Below are 18,812 nucleotides of genomic sequence, written 5' to 3'. Positions count from 1 at the left end.
GAGGCTGATGGAAAATACCTGCTTCCCCTCACAGTCACCCACAGATAACGCCCAGACCCTCTTTCAGGCTTCTCCTTAGTCACCTGGCCAAGTGGGGCCCAAGCTTCTGTCCAGACCAGGCTAAGAGAGCCTTTCCATTCTAGAAACGGCTCACTTGGGGAAGATACTCAAAAGGAAGGCAGAGAAAATCCACGGGACAACAAGAAAAATCGAGTGTTGTCTAGAACTGGTCTGACACACTGGTGGGGGCGGCGGGGGGTGGTGGTTTCTCTGGGAGAGCCAAGCTTGGTGCACTCTCTCAAGGTCAAAGTTGCCTGCTGAGTCCTTTGCCCAGACCCGCCTTGCCCGCCACCTTAAGTGGTCTGCAGTCTGGCTGGCTTCCCCATCACTGCCAGGTGGGCAGGCCCACCTTTGTTCACATTCACATCAGGCTCAGTTTCCCCACTCACCCCGAAAGCACTTCCGAGCATCCCTCCTCCCCTTCTTCAAGGCTGCACCCTGCAGGGTGCTCTTCAGAAGCATGCTTTCCACACTGCGACCCCAAGAGTCCCCCTAGAATGCTAGATGGCTCCAAAGCCCCCCAGTAATGATCAAGATATTTTTATAGCTCCTGATGCATGCGTGCTAAGTTGCTTCGGTCATGTCCGACTCTTTGTGACCCCATGGACTGTAGCCCGCCAGGCTCCTCTGCCCATGGGATTCTTCAGGCAAGAATACTGGAGTGGGTTGCCATGTCCTCCTCCAGGGGATCTTACTGACCCAGGGATCGAACCCATGTCTCTTACGTCTCCTGCATTGGCAAGCAGGTTCGGTACCACTAGTGCCACCTGGGAAGCCCGTAGCTCCTGATGACCTCAGTAACTCTGACTTGCTCTTCAGTGCTCCTCCACTTCCCCCAGTAATCCCCTATACACAGGAGTACGGGTCCCCTCCAGTACTCTGAACCCCTTCGAACTCCCAAAGGGCTCCATCACTCACTCATGGCTTCACATAGCTCTGCTGCATCCCTAAAGACCCCCAACCTCACTCTTAGGTGCCCAGGGATCCCAGTGGCCCCTTCAAACATCCCTCTTGTCCATCTCAGTGAACCCAGTGGCAGGATATCATTCCTGGGAAACTCTGGAGACTTCCAGGGGTGCCAAGTACCAGCAAAGGGGTTTCAAGGCTCCTGAAGACCCTCGGACTTGCCCCGATAGGCCTCCCGCCATCACTCATCCTTGATGGGCCTGAGTGACCCGTCAGTGCCAGTGAGGCACTCAGCGCTCTCCAAAGGGGGAGCGTGGGAAGCGCGTGGGCCTTGCAGCCAGGCACCCCAGGGCTGTTGCTCAGCTGGCATCCAGTGCTGAGACCCAGGCAGCCAACCTGACTTCCCAGAGCCTGTGTGCTCGTTGGTGGAACGTGACCACCATGCCAACCCACAAGGGGATTGAGGGAAGGCAATACCTACGGGAGGGCCAGCATGGTGTCCAGCACCAGGAGGTCTTCACTGCCTGCTCACTGCCTGTCCCAAGCGCCCCCTTCTCAGGCTAGCTGAGCACTTGCTCGCAGAAGCCCCCGCTCCTGGAAGCACATGCTCTGTGTGAGGACCTGCACTGATGCCGGCGTTACCCAAACCCCTCACTCCGAGACACGGGAGGGGCCACTGCACAGGAGCTGAGTGGGTTTAAGAGCCAACCAGTGCTGGTGGGGGAGGGACTCTGCTCTTCACCATGTTTCCCCAAAGATGTCTTCCTGCCGCTGCCTTTGCTCAGGCTGTTCCCCATCTCAAATGGGCTTCCCTGCCAGCAAGTTCTTTCCATCCCTCACCATGCAACTCCAGTCCCCAGCCCCTGGTTAAGTGCTTGGGCGTGTGGGCCCTGTGCAGACCTGGCAAACGGCGATCCTACTCGGCTCCTCCACTTTCCACGAGGCGTTTCTGGTGTCTTTTTTTTTTTTGTAAGTTGTGCAGCATGTGGGATCTTAGTTCCCAGATCAGGAATTGAACCCTCATTCCCTGACTTGGACGCTCAGAGTCTTAACCACTGGACCACCAGGGAAGGCCCTGGTGTCATTTTTGGGGGGGGGGAGCAAATTATTTACAGTTTCTGAACATTAGTTCCTTGTAAGCAACGAGATGAATAAATCTTACCTGTTAGGTTTGTTGTGGGGCTCAGACAAGGTAATGCCGGCGTGACCCCTGGAACATAGTGGGTGCTCAATAAACTGTCCTGCTCCTGCCCCTGGCACTCCCTGAGTGCTCGTCCCTGGCACACTCTGCCCTGCAGTCTCTCGTGCGGGGTGGCTCTGACAGTCCACCTAGCCTGACGCTGAGGGCGGCGCCTGTGTGGCTCCAGCCAGTCGCCTTCATGAAGTGGACCTTATTCTAAAGTGAGAGAGAGAAGGCCAGGAGTTGGCAACAGAGTCTGACTCGGCTCTCTACGGGGTCAGGAGGTGCTCAGGCCAAGAGCTCGCTTGAGATTTCACAGCTTGAGAGGGTGCCAGGAGCTGAGTACGAGACAGGAGGGTAGAGGACTTCTGGGGGAACCCTGAGCCAGTTATGTTTCCTCTCTGGGTCATATTTTCTTCACCACTCTACTGACGGCCAAGCCAAGGCCCAGACAAGTGGGCAGCCTTGCCCAGGGCCACACTGCGGAGCTCAACTGGCAGGAGAAGACCGGCCAAGGCAAAGAGCTTCTCCCTCTACACGCCCACAGTCTGGGGCGGCACAGACACCGTTCCACGTGACTAGGAAGGGCAGAAGCACTCAGACAAAGGGCTCTTCCACTTGCCTCAGTACCCCTAGTCCTGGGTCCACGCAGGGAACATGTGGAGTGCTCGATAGAACCCACCGAACACCAAACCCAACCCCATTTTCCAAAATTTGCAGCTCTCAGCCAACCTGGGGGCAGGAATAAACAAAGTGGGGTTGTGGCTGGATTAGAAAGACAACTCTTGTAAAGCACTTAGCAGACAGTAGCCATTCATTGTACGGTGATCACATGAAAGGCAGTGTGGGCTTCTGAAACAGCCCTGGGTGTTTCTAACTGATAACCCCCTCTGTTGAAACAACCACCCCCAAATACGGAACCCAGACGGTTTTGCAGGAATGTCACAGAAGTCAGAGAACCGGGAGAATCACCCGATGAGTTACAACCACTCCGCCAGGAAGAGCCACAGAGAGTTGGTTCATTTCTTTTAATTTTTAAAAATGAGTAAGCAGACAATCGTGTACCCTTTGAATACCCCATAAAAACGTTCATTATGCAAAACAGTACAACCTTTTTCAGTTTTTAATAATACTGTAAATATCTCAGAAAGGATGTATTGTTTCTAATGAATATCAAAAAGAGTCACCGTGATGACGTTTCGCCTGCCCCCACGTTTCCCTCCCTGCCCCCCGCCCCAAGTTACCCAGATACTAGTAGGAAATTATAAAAAGCGAAGAACAAAAGCCCTCCCTCCGCCCTGGCCCACGAGTCCCGTTAAGTGAGTGAAGTGTTGAGTGCCACACGAGCAGCGCGTCCCCAGCGAGGCAGAGGGGCAGTGCATCGGTGACCACGGTGGGTGGGGAATCGGTAGCAGCAGAAGTGGGGAGACCCCGCCCCAGCCTGTTGTGAGAAGAGCCGAGGAGGGCAGACACAGGCAGGGGCTCAGCCAGGGCCCCGAACTTCCTGCATCCATTTCCGGGGTCCACCGGAGCAGACAGGTCAAGGAGATGCCGGGCTGTGTGTGCAAAAGGGGGGGCCCTGGAACCAGACACCCCGACCTGCCTGGGTGGTGGCGGCGCTTGGCCTCTCTCTTAGCAAACGCGGGCTTCAGACGGGGACCGCTGGGGGCCGAGCAGCTGGGCGTTGGGGTGAATCAGACACGCAGGTTTATTCCAGGAAACTAAATCCTCTATTTGGAGAAGGCTTGCCTTGCCGCCGCATAAGACTGGGCACAGAAAGTACAAGGGTAAAGGATGCACCTTGCCTGTCCCCAGGTAACTCAGGATCCAAGGCAGAGGCTCAACATCAAAGCCCATTAAGGAAGAGAGGGACCAACCAGGGAGGCCCGGAGCAGTGCCAGCTGCTGCCCCAGACCCTGGAGCTGTTTGAGGGAGGGAGGGGATGGGAGCCCAGGGCTCCACACCAGTGAGCTCTGAGGCTCCTCAGCCCTTGGCCAGAAAGGCAGGCGGGCCGGCTCCTGGGGAAAAGGTAGAGGAGAAGCCTTGTGAAAACCCCAGGACTCTGCTGGTGGCAGGAATGGTGGGCAGGGACGGGGGCAGTCACAGGAATGCAGGCAAGGGAAGAGGGCAGGGGGACGCCCAGAGGGAGGAGACGAGGTCGGGGGATGAAGAAGGGGCCGAAGGACGAAACCTGACTCCAGGCCCAACCACAGCTCTGACCCAGGAGGCTGGTGGGGGGTCACATGGTGCAGACCCCGCAGGGGCAGTGGTAGGACAGACAGCCACAAGGAGAACGGAGCCCAGGAACCATCAGCCAGCCTGCTGAGGAGGAAGGAGAGGCAGAGCCGAGAGCGCGAGCAGATGGCCCGGAGGAGCCCTGCCGTCTGCGGGGCCAAGGACCAGGCTGGTCTCCACGGGAGGGAACCTCTCACAAGCCTCATGGTTTCCAGGATAAACTTGCTTTAAAGAAGGGAGTGACGAGTGGAAAGTCTTCAGAAGAATCCAAGATCAACAGCAGGTCTGCACGCCCAGGAGGCATGCAAAGGATCCCGGGAGAGGTGCGGCCAGGCCAGGCAGAAACCCCCAGAGCTCACCTGACCCAGCTGTCCCCACGGGGGAGACCCAGGAGGGCTGGGAAGAGCCCAGGTCACTCGGTGGGACCAGGGCAGAGGGGGGCCTGCCGCCCAGGAGTCCTGAGTAGGCCGGGACGTTTTCTTCTCTGACACAGCTTCGCTGTCTGCAAACCCACCAGCTCGGGAAGCCGGGGAGGATGGGCAAGGGAGGGGCTTCAGGTGGCTTGGAGACAGACAGACTGGCCTGATGCAGGGCACGGACAGGTCGGTTCAGAGGCTGACGGAGGAGGCAGACGTCGCTCCTACCCGCTCACCCCATAGCCCGAGGATAAAAAATTCCGGTCCTATGGTACGACTTCTTCCTAACCCCAGGGAATGCTGGTTACACCCTCCTCTCATGAGAAGTCCCTGTATAGGGTTATCTCTTCGCATCCTTACTCTCACAGCAGTTGGGGGGATGGGACGAGGAAGGGGCATGACTTGAAACCAGAGTGGGCACGGCCACCTTAAAATTAACTTGTTAATAAATCCTGTGCAAAAAAACAAAACAAAAACAAAACAGAAACGAGCAAGCCTCTACCATTAGGTGAAGTACGCGGTTCAGGTGTTCATTTGTACACACGGCGGTGGACGGCAGGGGGCGAGGAGCAGGAGGAGGGACATCGAGGTGGCAGGGGCGCTCAGAAGTGCGTCTCCTTCTCTGTAATTGCCGCAACGGTCCCATCGCCCTTGAGTTTGGCGTCACAGTCATTAACCGCCACCGTCCGTGGGCCTGCCCCAAGCATGCCCCGCATTTTCAGGTCGGCGCTGGGGATCATCAACTTGCGGAATCTCTACACGGTTGGAGAGGAAAAGAGCTGTCTGAGAAGGCTGTTGGAGTCCCTGGGGGGCCCTGCCTCAGCGCCTCCCAACTGCACGGCGGACACCTTGGGGGGCAGGGGGGCATGGAAACGGCAGGCCAGGCTTGGAGTTCTGCCCTGGGCGATGCGTCGACCTGGAGATCTATTTCCTGCCCCCACCCTGGGACATGGGGACCACAGGGTACCAGCGCTGGGTGACGAAGGAGATGATGAGCGGAGTTGACTGCCCTGTACCTGGCCCGCTGCAGGTGACCAGGACGCAGGAGCTGTACCCAGGCCTCATCCTTCCTTCCTGGGCAGACTGAGGCTGGGGTCTGAGTCCCTGCTTGGCCTCGCTGCGTGTGGGGCCAGTCACCTAACATCACTGAGCCGCGTTGTCCCACCTGTGAGATGGGCCAGCTGTTCCTCCTGGGGACTCTGCTGTGAGGGTGAGCTACAGCACCTCCAGGGCCGTTTATACAGTGGTCTCTACATAAATGGCAGAGAAGGCAATGGCACCCCACTCCAGCACTCTTGCCTGGAAAATACCATGGATGGAGGAGCCTGGTGGGCCGCAGTCCATGGGGTCGCTAAGAATCCGACACGACTGAGCGACTTCACTTTCACTTTCCACTTTCATGCATTGGCGAAGGAAATGGCAACCCACTCCAGTGTTCTTGCCTGGAGAATCCCAGGGGCAGCCTCATGGGCTGCTGTCTATGGGGTCACACAGAGTCGGACACGACTGAAGCGACTTAGCAGCTGCATAAATGGGTATGTTTCCCATAGAAGGCCGTCATCATGTCCATCATCCCCGTCGAGGGAACAGGAGGTGTGTGTCTGAAGATGGAAACGTTCTCGCTAAGGCCCCAACCCCGCAGAGTGGCCGGCAGTGTGCTGGGCAGACAGGGTGGCCATCCTCCACTCTACCCCTGACACGTGCTCCTGCCTCTTGATCCTGCCTGGCACCCTCCCCGCCAACCTCAGCCTCACGTGCACCTCCAGAAGACGTCAGGCCAGGATTTGGGAGGTCGTTTCTGGGGCCTTTCCCCAGGAAGGCTGGAAGGACTTTGGGGTGCTGGTTTCTTACGATCAAGGGTCTGTTTTCATGTTCAGATTCTGCCATGCCTAATAGGCTGGGCTTATTCTGCCCAAGAGGGATTAACCGGCAGGATGCCCCTCTTCCCTCCATAATACCATCATGCGGAGCATCTCCTAGGTGCCAGGCAAGGCGCTAGGATCTTGACACAGGACAGGAGCTGGGAGCATAGGCTTTGGAGCCAGGTCCAGCCGGGCTGGACTCCCAGTTCCACCGCTTCACTGAGGCAAGAACTTAACCCCCTGCATCTCAGTCTCTCATCTGTCAAAGAGGTTCACAGTGGCACCTGCCTCGAGTGTCATTCTCCTGAGGTGTCCTCAGATTTGTTGACCTGTGCATGGCTCTTAGCATAGACTACCCACCCTCATAGCAACTCTCTGACCCCCATCTTTCCTTCCAGATCCTTCTCATCAGCTGGCAGAAACTTCTGGAAATGCATGCATGTGTGCTAAGTGTCTTCAGTCATGTCTGACTCTTGACACCCTATGGACTTTTAGCCCGCCAAGCTCCTCTGTCCATAGGATTCTCCCAGGCAAGAAAACTGGAATGGGTTGCCATTTCCCTTTCCAGGGGATCTTCCCGACCCAGGAATAGAACCTGCATCACTTACATTTCCTGCACTGGCAGGCAGGTTCTTTACCACTAGCGCCACCTGGGAAGCCCCTCTGGAAATGGAGGGATGTGAACTCGCTGGCAGGGGTCAGCCAGGGCCAAGGTATTTGGGCTCCAGGGCAGCTCTCCTCTGCACACGCCTGGTCCCAAGTCAGAATCAACAACTGCCCTTGCCCTACATTTCCTGCAGGAGTGGAGGACCTGGCCTTGCTCTGGGGGCAGGAGCAGGCTGGAGAAAGGGACCTTCCCTCTTGGCTTGCTCCCCCTGGCTGGGTGCTGGCTCTTCTCTGGGTGGACAGGAAGGCTGGCTGGAGCTGACTCTGGGCTGGCACTCGCCTTGGGGGGCATCGCCACACAGGCCGCACATCTGTGAGACACAGCTCAGCCCCGAACCCCGGGGTGCTGCACTGGGGCTGGAACCAGGCAAGGGGTATGGGGCACGAAGGCACAGCCTCAGGGCACCTGCTCCACCACTCCAAGGCTGTGTGCCCTGGGGCAACTTGCTTCCCCTCTCTGTGCTCAGCTTCCTTACCTGTGACGTGGGGACAGGAAGCACCTCCACCTCACAGGACAGCTGTGAGGATTTGGCAGCCTACTGACTGTCGACGGCTTAGAGCAGCGTCTGGCACGGAGCACACAGTTTGCAGAAGGGGCATGAAGCTGACTCAGACCTCCTGACCCCCAGCAGGTGGGAAAGGAGAGTGAAGAGGGAGAGGAGGTCCAGGCTATGACAGCCAGGGTCCAAATTCACTATACAACCAGGAGACCATGGGCAGCACGATTCCATTGGCAGGAAGTGCCCCAAAGATGCACATACAGAGAGATTTCTGGGTGTCTGGGGCTTGGGACAGGGCTTACTGGAAACAGACACTGGGAATCTTATGAATACCTAAAAATATATGTAAACAAATAAAAATGTTTGCAAATGGATTTATGGTGATGACGGCACGACACAGAACACTGCTACAAAAAATACGCCATTGAATCATACCAGAAATGGGTGAATTTTATGATACAGAAAACATATGTCAATAAAATTGTTGAAAATGGTTGGTTTGCTAATTCTTGGCAGTCTGATCTTAGGCAAGTGCCTGAATTTCTCTGAGGATAGAGAAGATGCAGAACAGAGAGAGCTCTGCACGATGACGGCACAGGATAGATGCCCCCAGATGTCAGACCCTCTCCCTGCGCCCTGGAAACGGGGTCCTTAATGAACGGGATCAACAGAATACCAAGAGCTGACACTTGGCCCCTCTCTCTCCCAAGTCCTGGCTCAAGTGCTGTCCCTCTGTGCACTCACTGAGTCCTCAAACTACCTCTGTAAGTGAGGCACTGCTGCTGACCCACTTTGCAGATGGGAAAACCGAGGCTAAACTCAGGGAAAGCAGCTCAATCTCCAGGCCTCAGCACCGCAGTACTGATCAACCCCTGTCATGGAGGAGCTGGCCGGGCTTCCCCAGGAGAAACGTGCAGGGCACATTCTCATCACGCCCGTGGCCCAGATAAGGAAGCGGGGACCCAGAGGCTCCTGGGGCCACACTCACACTCACCAGCACAGCCCTCCCCCGCATAGCCAGTCCCGCCCTGTGTCACACTCCTCCGCCGCCCCGCCCTCACTGACCCCTCCTCCCGGGGCCGCTCACCTCTGGCAGCGTCCCCTCTGTCTTCCACACCTTGATGCAGACCCAGACCGGGATGCAGAGCATGGAGGACAGGGCCATGAGCCAGCCGATGCCGTAGCCCCAGGCAGGGTAGGTGTACACGTTGTTGTACTTGAGGGGCTTGTATTTGACCAGGAAGAAAATGAAGATGCCCTGCGGAGAGATGGGGAGAGGTCCCTGGGGCGGCCCTCAGCCTGGGTGCGGGCGGCCGGCAGGGGAGATGGTCGACCCTGTGCGGTGGCCTCGGAGAGGTGGCACCCTGCCTGTCCACAGCGAGAAGCACAGGGAACAGGCGGCACAGGTCCCAGGAGACCCTCCTTGACCGCCCCCCCAGGAGCCTGATCCCCAGCCTCTGAACACTCAGAAATTTTAATTTTTTTTCTAGCTACTTCTCAGGGCTGGTTTCAAAGCTGACTTTCAGAACTAAGATGGTTGGTGAAGATGCTCTGAGATCCTTCCAGTGCCAAGGACTGGGTGAAGAGCAGAGGTTTTGTTTCTTTAATTAAACATCCTTTCACCAAGGCCTCTCCGCAGTTTGGTCTGAGGGGCAGAGCGTGAGCCTCTCATTACCCTCAAGCTGTTGCTTCATTGTTAACAGCAGAGCCAGATGTCTTCATGCCTCAGCCCCCACAGAGGTGGGTGCCATCTGCCCAGGCCTGCGGGTTCAGAATCAGAGGCCCCAAGAAGAGAGGTGACTTGCTCACTGTCACACAGCAAGCTGGTGGCACAACTGGGGTCTTAGTGAGGCCCCCTGGCCCAGCCCAGAAACTGTACCCCCAAAAAACACGGGCTTGGAAAGGTGTCAGTTGCCTTGGACTTTCTGAGCACACAGAGGGTCCCCCGCAGGGACATCACCTCCTAGTTTTGGCCTCGGTCAGGCCTGGGCTCTGGGGTGGAGAAGTGGGTTGGGGATGGAGAAGGAGGGGTGTGGTGGACTGCAGGTGGCTCCTGGCAGCACCCTTACCGCACAGATCCCGGGGGTCACGACCTTCCAGCACCATTTAATGAGTGACAACGGCCGGTAGCCAATCATGTCCTCGATGTTATCATAGAAGCGGTTGCTTCCTGTCCAGAATAAAGCAGATGGGCACCCTGCTTTATTACGGGACACCCCAGAGAATTTCTGTACAAGCCTCAGAAGAGAGGCGATGAGTATCTGCGTTCCCTGGCAGGAGACAAATTGCGGCAGGGACCCTACTTACCGCTTAGAAACTACCAGGGTGTTAGCGATGTGCGGCGTTAGGATAAACTGTGGTGGAAGGGGCTCTGAAGAGACCTCTCCTGACTCAGTCAGGAGTTTCTGGGGAAAAGGTGGAAGGTGGTTGCTCTGAGCGCGGTCAGGCTGGCTGACCTGCATGGGTGGGGTGGGGGTCGGGGCTCAGACAGAAGGGCTGGTGGGTGTCTATTCACAAGCCCAGCAACTCTCATCCACTCACTCAGTCTGGGGAACAGGAAGACCCAAAGGCAGATGCTGAGGGCCGGTCACTGGGCTGGCTGGTTTGTCTACACTCCCTCCTACCGGGAGCCACAGTGATGACTACTCCATTATACAGGTGGGAAAACTGAGCCTCAGGGGCAGAAGGATGGACCCAAGGTTACAGTGCCTGAGCCTGGAACCCCTCCCTGTGCTGCAAAAGGGTATAGAAGCAGGAGGGTCTTCCAACAGGTGGGAGAACCCAAGACATCCCTGAGGGGAGGAGGCTGATGGAGATGGAGACGGGCCACAGGGAAGCCCAGCCCACCCAGGTTCCGGGTGCTGGGGCATGGCGGGCTCGGCCTCCACTCACCGTACACCCAGCCGATGCAGATGCACTCGAAGATGGCCACAAAGAGCAGGCACATTCCACTGGCGGCGTAGGAGTCAAAGAGCTGGAAGATGTACATACCGCCCTGCGGGGTGGGAGGACAGATGCAGGGAAGAGGGACAGACAGACATATGGGAGAGCAGGGTTAGCCAGCTGGCTTCGGCGAGGGCGCCCCACCCTGCGGTCACCTCCCACCCTGGAGTCACGTCCACCAGGGCAGACTGGTCTCTCCAGCATTCTGAATGCCGCACCCACCACCCTTAGACACCCTCAGGGGTTGCTGGGATCTCAGAGGTTTGTCTTATCTCTGCTCCCTGAATGCTAGACACAACCCAGAAAACTGGAGACTGGAGGTCGGGCGGGCTCAGCACCTCCCTCCGGGGGGCTGTGATGGCCTCCCCACAGGCCTCCCTGCCTCTAGCCGTGCCCTCTCCTACGCGCCCACACAGCAGCTTTTGTAGGTCCTGCCTCGTGCGGTCATAAGGCCGGTGCTACTGGTGTCCTCAGTGCGCATGCAGGGAAGTGGAGCCCCGGGGGGGGTGAGAACACGCACCGCCGGTCACTACAGGTCACCCAGCCATGGGCCTGAGGCCCGGGCCCAGGCGTCCAGCCGCAGACCCTGTGACCTTCGCCATCCACCGCTTCACCTCCGTGGAGGAGCAGGTATTTGCAGACTATTTTTCCCCTAGAGCAGAGCTTTAAATGCATTTAAATGAGGGAGAAGATCCTGCCAGTAATTACTGAGTCTGCCACGGCCCATTTGGCAGGTTTAAATTCCCTGTGTGGTCACTCACAGACACGCCTCTGCAGAGGGCGGAGGTGGGTGTGTGGGGCCTGAGTGTCTGCTGATTCCTGGTCCGGGGCAGGCACAGCGCTGGCTCCCTGATGGGCCTGGGGCCCAGGGCCTGGGAGAGCGCTCTGTGAGCCAGGGTACCAGGGCCGGCCAGCCCGTGTCCAGGAGAGCCCTCCACTGACGGGCCTGCTGCAAGCCGAGGATGCCCACGAATGCCTGCTTTTCCTGTAGCCCCACCAGCCTCTTGAAGGCATCAGGTAACCCCCCAATTTGTGCGTGACAAAAGACTCTACTTTGTGTAATTAATCAGCACTTAATGAGGCCCTGCTCACTGGTTGTGTGGAGAGAGGCAGGGGGGAAGTGTGGTACCCTTCATTTGCTCAAATGCTGATTATCACTCCCATTAATGTGACAATGAATAGGAGCAGGAATTATACACCCTGGGCCAGGCCCCAAGGGCACAGAATAGATCAAGGCCGGCTCCTGTTCTTGAGGACCTTGGGGCCTGGTGGGGCAGGTGAACAGACAGGTCACTGTAATGTCCAGATGGAGACTGGATCTAGCTTAGAATGAAGTCCTGGGTGGGAAGGAAAGCAGAGGAGGCTTCCAGGAGGAGGTGGCTTTTTTGAGTTGAGAGGCAGAGAATGACGAAGGTCAGCAGACCGACCTCAGTACCACATCAGCTGCTTTGACAGATTCTGAATTCCCTCACTTTTTCCATGTTCCTTACAAAACCGCTTTGTGTCTCCTGGCAATAGTTTTTTTGGTTATTTGGAGGGGGAGAGTGGCTTGGTTTTTAAAATTAATTAATTTTGTGAGTGTGGGTAAAAAGATACCTAATTTCGCCTCCCCAAGGTACTGAAGAAAGTATTTATTAGACAGGATGCTGCAGGAGGGAAGAGAATCATGGCTTTGTGAGACTGTCTGAATTTGGGGGTGTGTTGAGCCCCTCCTTGCCCACAGGCCTGGCAGACAAGAGGGGCCATGCGGAGGGTTGGAGCTAGAACACACAGCACCTGAAGGCGTCCCGGTCCCCCAGTGATGAAGTCTGTTCTGAACTTGAGGCCAGTGAAAGTCACTGGCTGAGGGTTCTCTGGCAGACAGTGCCTCCTTCACCCAGAAGTTTTACTAAAAGGGGTAGCCTGGGCATCTGGATGCTCATGGGCTCAGTTGCTCAGTCGTGTCCGACTCCTTGCGACCCCATGGACTGTAGCCTGCCAGGCTCCTCTGTCCATGGGGATTCTCCAGGCAAGAACACTGGAGTGGGTTGCCATGGCTGCTCATAATGACCAGGTAAACCCAGCCTTCCTCACTGTGAGTTTTATTCCTTCTGGCGGTGGAGACCTGGAGCCGAGCACTTACTGAATGAGAACTTCCATGGAGTCTCACGATGACTCATTACGAACACGAGAACACAGAGTCACTGAGAAGTGCCGGACCTGGAGGCAGGGTCACCCAGCCAGTCAAGGTCAGAGCTGAGATGTGATGTCAGATCCGCCTAACCCAAACGTGTCCATGCTAAGTCCCTTCAGTTGTGTCTGACTCTTCACGGCCTCATGGACTGTAGTCCACCAGGCTCCTCTGTCCATGGGGTTCTCCAAGCAAGAATACTGGAGCGGGTTGCCATGCCCGCCTCCAGGGGATCTTCCTGACCCAGGAATCAGACTCGCATCTCTTATGTCTCCTGCACTGGCAGGCGGGTTCTTTACCACTAGCACCACCAAAGCCCAGGCACTTACCCCTCGTGTTACCCTGTCCACGTCACTTACCTGTGTGGCTATCACTCACCTCCGTTAGCATCACAAGGCCCAGAAAGTAGGAGGTGACCGACAGGGCCAGGATGAGCAGCTCCCGCCGATAGCCCCTCCGGAAGACCTTGGGGTACATGTCTACCACAGCGGTCACCAGGCTCTCCACGCACACGAACTGGATGGGGCAGAAATGACGGTGTGAAGCCCCAGAGAAAGCCCATTAGAGGCCCTGGCTCCAGGCAGACACAGCAGCCCTAAAGCCTGGGCTTCCCTCCCCGCCGGGCCTCGCCTTCATTGCCACACTTCCTCACCCTGACGGAAGATCCAAGAATAACAACAGTATCCCCCGCACTTACAGAATGCCAGCAGGCCCATTCAACACAAGAGGACCCTGAGGCTCAGAGAGGGAAGGTGACCAGCCCAAAGTCTCTCAGCTAGGAAGCAGGAGAGTCAGGCCTTGAGATGAGGTCTCCTGACTCTAAAGCTAGAATTCCTTCTCCCTTATGCTGCCAGTCATGTGCCCATGCACTGGGCCTTGTTCTGGGGTGGACGAAATAAATGAGATCCAGTCTTGGCCTGGGAAGCAAGATGGCAGTTTGGGTAACTGTCTTGAGAGCTGAGGGCTCTGATCAGTCTGTGGGGGCCTGACTTACTTCATCCTCCAGGCCTGTGACAGTGCCCCTGCCCTTTGCTTCCGGAGAGCGGGTGGCCTTCTGCTGGGGGGAGGGCAATCAGGGGAGCTAATACCCAGCTCTTGTGTTTGGGCAGGTTTAGATGGCAGAGCTTGAGCCACTATGCATCTGTGTCCCACCATGCTGAGACAGGGCCAGGAGTGAGATCAGTCACACTCCTACTCAACCCTCAACACCCAGACCAAATAGCCCAGCATATCCCTCACCCCCTACCCGAGTTCTCCCAGCGCTGTGGGCAGGTCTTCTGCATGAGCCCTTTCCTGACTGCTTCTTCTTGCCCTAGACTTGGGCAGAACAAACCCAGCCCCTATTCCAGGCCCAGTCCATACCCCTCATCTGTAGGGTCCATGCTTGCTTAGATCTGTCTCCTTACAAAAAGGTGAGACCCTGGAAGGCAGGGGCCATGTCACTGATATCTACTTCAAGTGGCACCGAGCAGACGCTCAGAAAATGTTTGATAAATGAATTATAACAACCGTGTTCATCATGTGGTGAACACACGGTGCTTGTTGTGTGCCAGGCTCAGTTCTAGGTAGTTAACAGATGTTAATTTCTTTAATCTCTATGTATTAAGTTCTACTATTGTCCCTCTTTTGTAAAGAAGACACAGAAGCATAGCAGTGTAAGTAACTTGCCCTGAGGTCACAAAGGGCTAACCACTTAGAGCCTGAATTTGAACCAGGCAATCTTGTTCCAGAGGCTGGGCTGTCACCACTGTGGGGCCCTGGGAGGTCATTATTTGGGGGCACCCCCGTCCCTGGAGCCACTGCTTGGCTCCACGTCTTTTCTGGTCCATGTCTATCTCCCCAGGGAAGGTATTTCCATCCTCATTGTGCAAAGGGACTGCAGCACAGCCCAGAGTCACACAGCTGGCAAGAGTTGGGACTTAAACTCAGTCTAGACTCCAATGCCCAGGCTCCTGGCCTCCAGGCTGTCCTGTCTCTAGGGGAAGACTAGCTGCGCTTGTCCTTTCTCTAGGGTCTACAGGGAAGGAAGGGGACTCAGGGGATGCTGTTGATCCAGCACTTAAACTGAAGAGGCATCAGAGCAGATGGGCTACGAGGTGCGGAGACCTGGGAGCATATCCTGTCAAGTCACTTGGCCTTTCTGAGCCTCAGTTTCTTCCTCTGTAAAATGGGGATAACAGAAGCCCCCCTGCCCCCAGCCCATATGGCTATCATAATTAAAAACTGAGGACACAGCCCGGGCACACTTGGGGGTGGTCTGAGCAGCCACCCCCCGCCCTAGGGCCCAAGGCCCCCTTTGCAAACAGAGTATCTCAGCCCTAGTGCTGGTCTGGCTCAGCCCAGGGGCTCGCAGAGCCCAGGCCTGGCCCCCACACCCGTCTGAGGAGACAGGCCTGTCACTGTCACACAAGCTGCTGATCCCTCCTGAGGCCTCTGCCGGTGACAATGGAGGGACGGTTATCAGCAAAAACACCCGGTTGCTTCTGCAGCTCGGCTTAGCAGTTTCTGAGAAACCATCCAGGGGAAGAAATAGGACGTGGCTGGATTGACAGCCACGCCAGCCACGGGGCCTGGATACTGAGTGACTTGCACAAGGTCACAGGTAGGGGGGCGGGGAGCACCTTGCCAAGAGATCCCTGTCTGAGAGCCTCAGCGCCTGGCTTTGGCTGGAAGACCTTCTCTGGGGCTCTTAGGAAGGCCAGCCACAGTACAGCAGCAGGGCCAAGGGTTGACTTCTGGAGATGAAGAGGCCACAGGATTCCAGCAGGGAAACCAAAGAGGGGATTGAAGGAGGGTGGGAGGGTGGGCGGGGGCAAAAAGATGTAAGTGCATACGTTTTCGTTAAGAGAAAAGAAAATGCAAACAGATAAATTGTTAGTTCTAACTCCACATCCTTCACGGAGGAAGGTGGCTGCCAAGTGGGGGTGGGTCTGGGAGAGGCAGGAGAACAGAGGCGGGTGGGGGCAGGGTGCGGATGTGGGGGGAGCGGGAGCTGGTGGTGGTACCTAAGACCCACCCAGGTGGCCACCTAGGGCATGTCATGGGAGCCCTGATGTGGAGATCAAGGAAGGAAGCAGACGCTTTTCTGTGTTCCCAAGTCTTTTATGATCTGGTTGGTCCTGACTGACCAGAACCAGGACGTGGTGTGCAGGCCCCAGATCTGTTCCTGGGAGCAGCACCTGCCCCCGCTGCCGCTGCCGCCTGGGCTCCCCGCTTACCTGGCTGTCCAGGCCCAGGAAGATGAGCATCATGAAGAACAAGGTGGCCCAGAGTGGGGAGAGGGGCATCATGGTGACGGCCTTGGGGTAGGCGATAAAGGCCAGGCCAGGGCCTGGAGAGGAAGCAGACAGAAGGGGGCTGAGTGGAGTTCAGTGCCTCATTCAATTGCTATGTTCATCTAAAATGGACTAAGTGTTTCTTTTGTGCCTGGTGCTGTGCTGAATTCTTCCTTGAATCATGTACAGCTCACAGCCACCCCATGCTCCTGGTTCTACAAGGATACCCATTGTACAGATGAGCAAGCTGAGGCAGAGAGAAGGAAGCAAGGATCTGGAAGGGTCAAGACTCAAGCCCAGGTTAGTCTGACACCCAGACCATCCTCTGCACAGACGTGTCTCTATTCTTAACAGGGTAGGTGAAGAGAGGTGGTGGCGGGAGGCATTCTTATTAAAATGCAGGTTGTCAGGCCTGCCTAGAGATCTTAATTCAGCCAGTCTAGGGTAACAGAAGGACCAGTGGCTCCTATGCAAGTAGTCAGAAGTCAGGGCTTGGACAAATGCTGGTCCACCCAGGCCACCTTCTCCTTTGAGCATCTCCCAGGTCCACACTCACTTCTCCTGACTGCTCCCAATAGGGGGCTTGACAGCACAGCCTCAGCATGGGAGTCCGATGCTCTAGCCCTGCAGCACAGTGGCCAAGGGTTCAAATCCCCATTCTTTACTGGGAGCTTCACCCTTGTCTCCTCAGCTAGAAAATGGGAATAATGGATTCCTACCTAAGAAGGCAGTTGGCGGAGTTCAGTGTGATGATGCAAAAATATGGAAAGCACTTAAAAAGGTAAATGTTCAAGAAACATTTATCCTCATTATCTTCTACCTTAAAAAACAGCCTTATTAAAATCTAATTTACCTATCATAAGTGTTCATTTTAAGTGTATGATTCAATGAGTTTTGAAACGTGGAGACACCCAGATAACCGCCACTGGAACAGAGAGCACTTCCTCCGTCCCCTGGCCCCTCTCTGCAGTCTCTCCACCCTAATTCCCTGTCTCTGTACTCAGCAACTACTGATCTTTTTTTTTTTCACCTTAGATTAGCTTTGTTCATCCTACCTAGGAGGGGAATTACCAGGTCTTATGGGAATCATATGTTTAATTTTCTAGGAAATGCCAAACGGATTTCCAAAGTGACTCTGTCATTTTACACTCCTACCAGCAACAATAGAGAGTTTCAGGGGCTCCACATCCTTGTCAACACTTGATGTTCTCAGTCTTTTAAATTTAGTCATTATAGTGGGTATGAAGTGTTGTATCAGTATGTATGTATTTTTAATTTGTATTTCCCTGATGACTAACAATGTGAAGTATCTTCATATATCTTTACTGTCCATTCATAAATCTTTTTATTATTTTTAAATTTTTTTATTTATTTATTTTTTGCCCATGTTGTGACTTGCAGGATCTCAGTTCCTCAACCGAGGATTGAACCCAGGTCCTCAGCAGTGAAAGCAAGGAGCCTGATCACTGGACTATCAAGGAATTCGCTACATATCAACATCTTTTGTGAAGTGCCTCCTGTGTTCTTGCCCATTTTCAGCTGGGTTAGCTCCTTTTTATTGAGTTGTGAGAATTCTTAATATATTTGGGATACAAACCCTTTATGAAACAAAAGTATTATGATTATCTTCTCCAAGTCTGTTGCTTACCTTTTCATTTTTAAATTAAATTTTGTGAAAAGTAGAATATAAAAATTTCCCAATTGTTTGTTGTTGGTATAAAAAAATACCAAAGATTTTTGATTGTCTTTCTATCCCATGACCTTACTAAATTCACTTAGTAATTTTTTTTTGTAGATTTCTTAGGATTTTCTATGTGGTTAATCATGTTGTTTATGAATGAAGACAGTTTTCCTTCTTCCTTTATAATCTTAATACTTTTACTTTTTTTTGCCTTATTATACTGTGTAGGAATTTCAGTAGGATATGTTTTTAGCTTTACAATGTTCAGTCAACATACTGCTTCCTGAAATTCACTTTTGTTAGCTCCTTTCCCATTCTTTTCAGAATGATTGCATTATGCATTTGTAATACAGTTAAATTCATTCATTACTATTTGTATTACATTTGGTTCCATCCACAAAAAAGTAACTATTTGTCTTGAGTGCTCTGTGAAACAATACTGTGGCTCTCAGTAAGAGCTACTAAAGATAAATACTCAGAGAAGGTGTTCTTCCTTCTCCTTACTTAATTCCTCACCTTTTTCTATCCCTTTTCCACTCACCACTGTAGGCAATCATTGTCTTTAATTTTTAAACTTTTTTTTCCTAATTTTTAAATTTTTATGCACAGACCTATTTTTAAAAATATCCTTTAATTTCCATTTACTTGATTATTTTTTATAATGAATGACTGTTGAACTTTTCAAAGACGTTTCCCACATCTATGGAGATAATTTTATGATTTACTTTGTTTGGACTATTAATATGGTGTGTGATATCAATGGCTTTCTTAACATTAAATCAACCTTCCATTATTCCTGGAATAAATCTTACTCGGACATGGTATATTACCTTCTTAATGTGATTCTGGATTCTAATATTTTAGATTTGAGTTTGCTAATACTTTATTTGGTATTTTGGCATCAATATGCATGAGTGA

At 54.1% G+C, this 18,812-nt stretch overlaps 1 protein-coding gene and 1 long non-coding RNA gene across 3 annotated transcripts in view; one reads left to right on the top strand and one right to left on the bottom strand.

The window, feature by feature from the left end:
• Positions 1-5,301: 5,301 nt before the first annotated feature.
• The window catches only part of SLC6A11 (solute carrier family 6 member 11), a 123,253-nt gene continuing 109,742 nt past the window's right edge, over positions 5,302-18,812 (bottom strand). Inside the window, exons 9-14 of the mRNA XM_086368504.1 lie at positions 16,157-16,269; positions 13,317-13,454; positions 10,718-10,820; positions 9,895-9,995; positions 8,913-9,083; positions 5,302-5,552 (exon numbers count right to left, since the gene is read on the bottom strand). Coding sequence (XP_086224630.1) covers positions 5,400-5,552; positions 8,913-9,083; positions 9,895-9,995; positions 10,718-10,820; positions 13,317-13,454; positions 16,157-16,269 — 779 coding nt within the window. The 3' untranslated portion in view covers positions 5,302-5,399. The remainder of the gene's footprint in view (positions 5,553-8,912; positions 9,084-9,894; positions 9,996-10,717; positions 10,821-13,316; positions 13,455-16,156; positions 16,270-18,812) is intronic.
• LOC147348661 (uncharacterized) lies at positions 11,264-17,906 on the top strand. 2 transcript variants are annotated; one of them, XR_015151817.1, is made up of 3 exons: positions 11,264-11,398; positions 16,403-16,513; positions 17,615-17,906. It is a non-coding gene; the product is annotated as an uncharacterized LOC147348661 (long non-coding RNA). The 2 variants fall into 2 exon arrangements; XR_015151816.1 differs by lacking the exon at positions 11,264-11,398 and adding an exon at positions 11,647-11,785.

The sequence above is a fragment of the Bos grunniens genome, chromosome 22, assembly GCF_055505025.1.
Source record: "Bos grunniens cultivar Pamir isolate PY7600 chromosome 22, Bosgru_T2T1.0, whole genome shotgun sequence".
Taxonomy (NCBI): domain Eukaryota; kingdom Metazoa; phylum Chordata; class Mammalia; order Artiodactyla; family Bovidae; genus Bos; species Bos grunniens.
The sequence above is the reverse complement of the archived record's forward strand: the minus strand, read 5'-3'. Positions and strand labels throughout refer to the sequence as shown.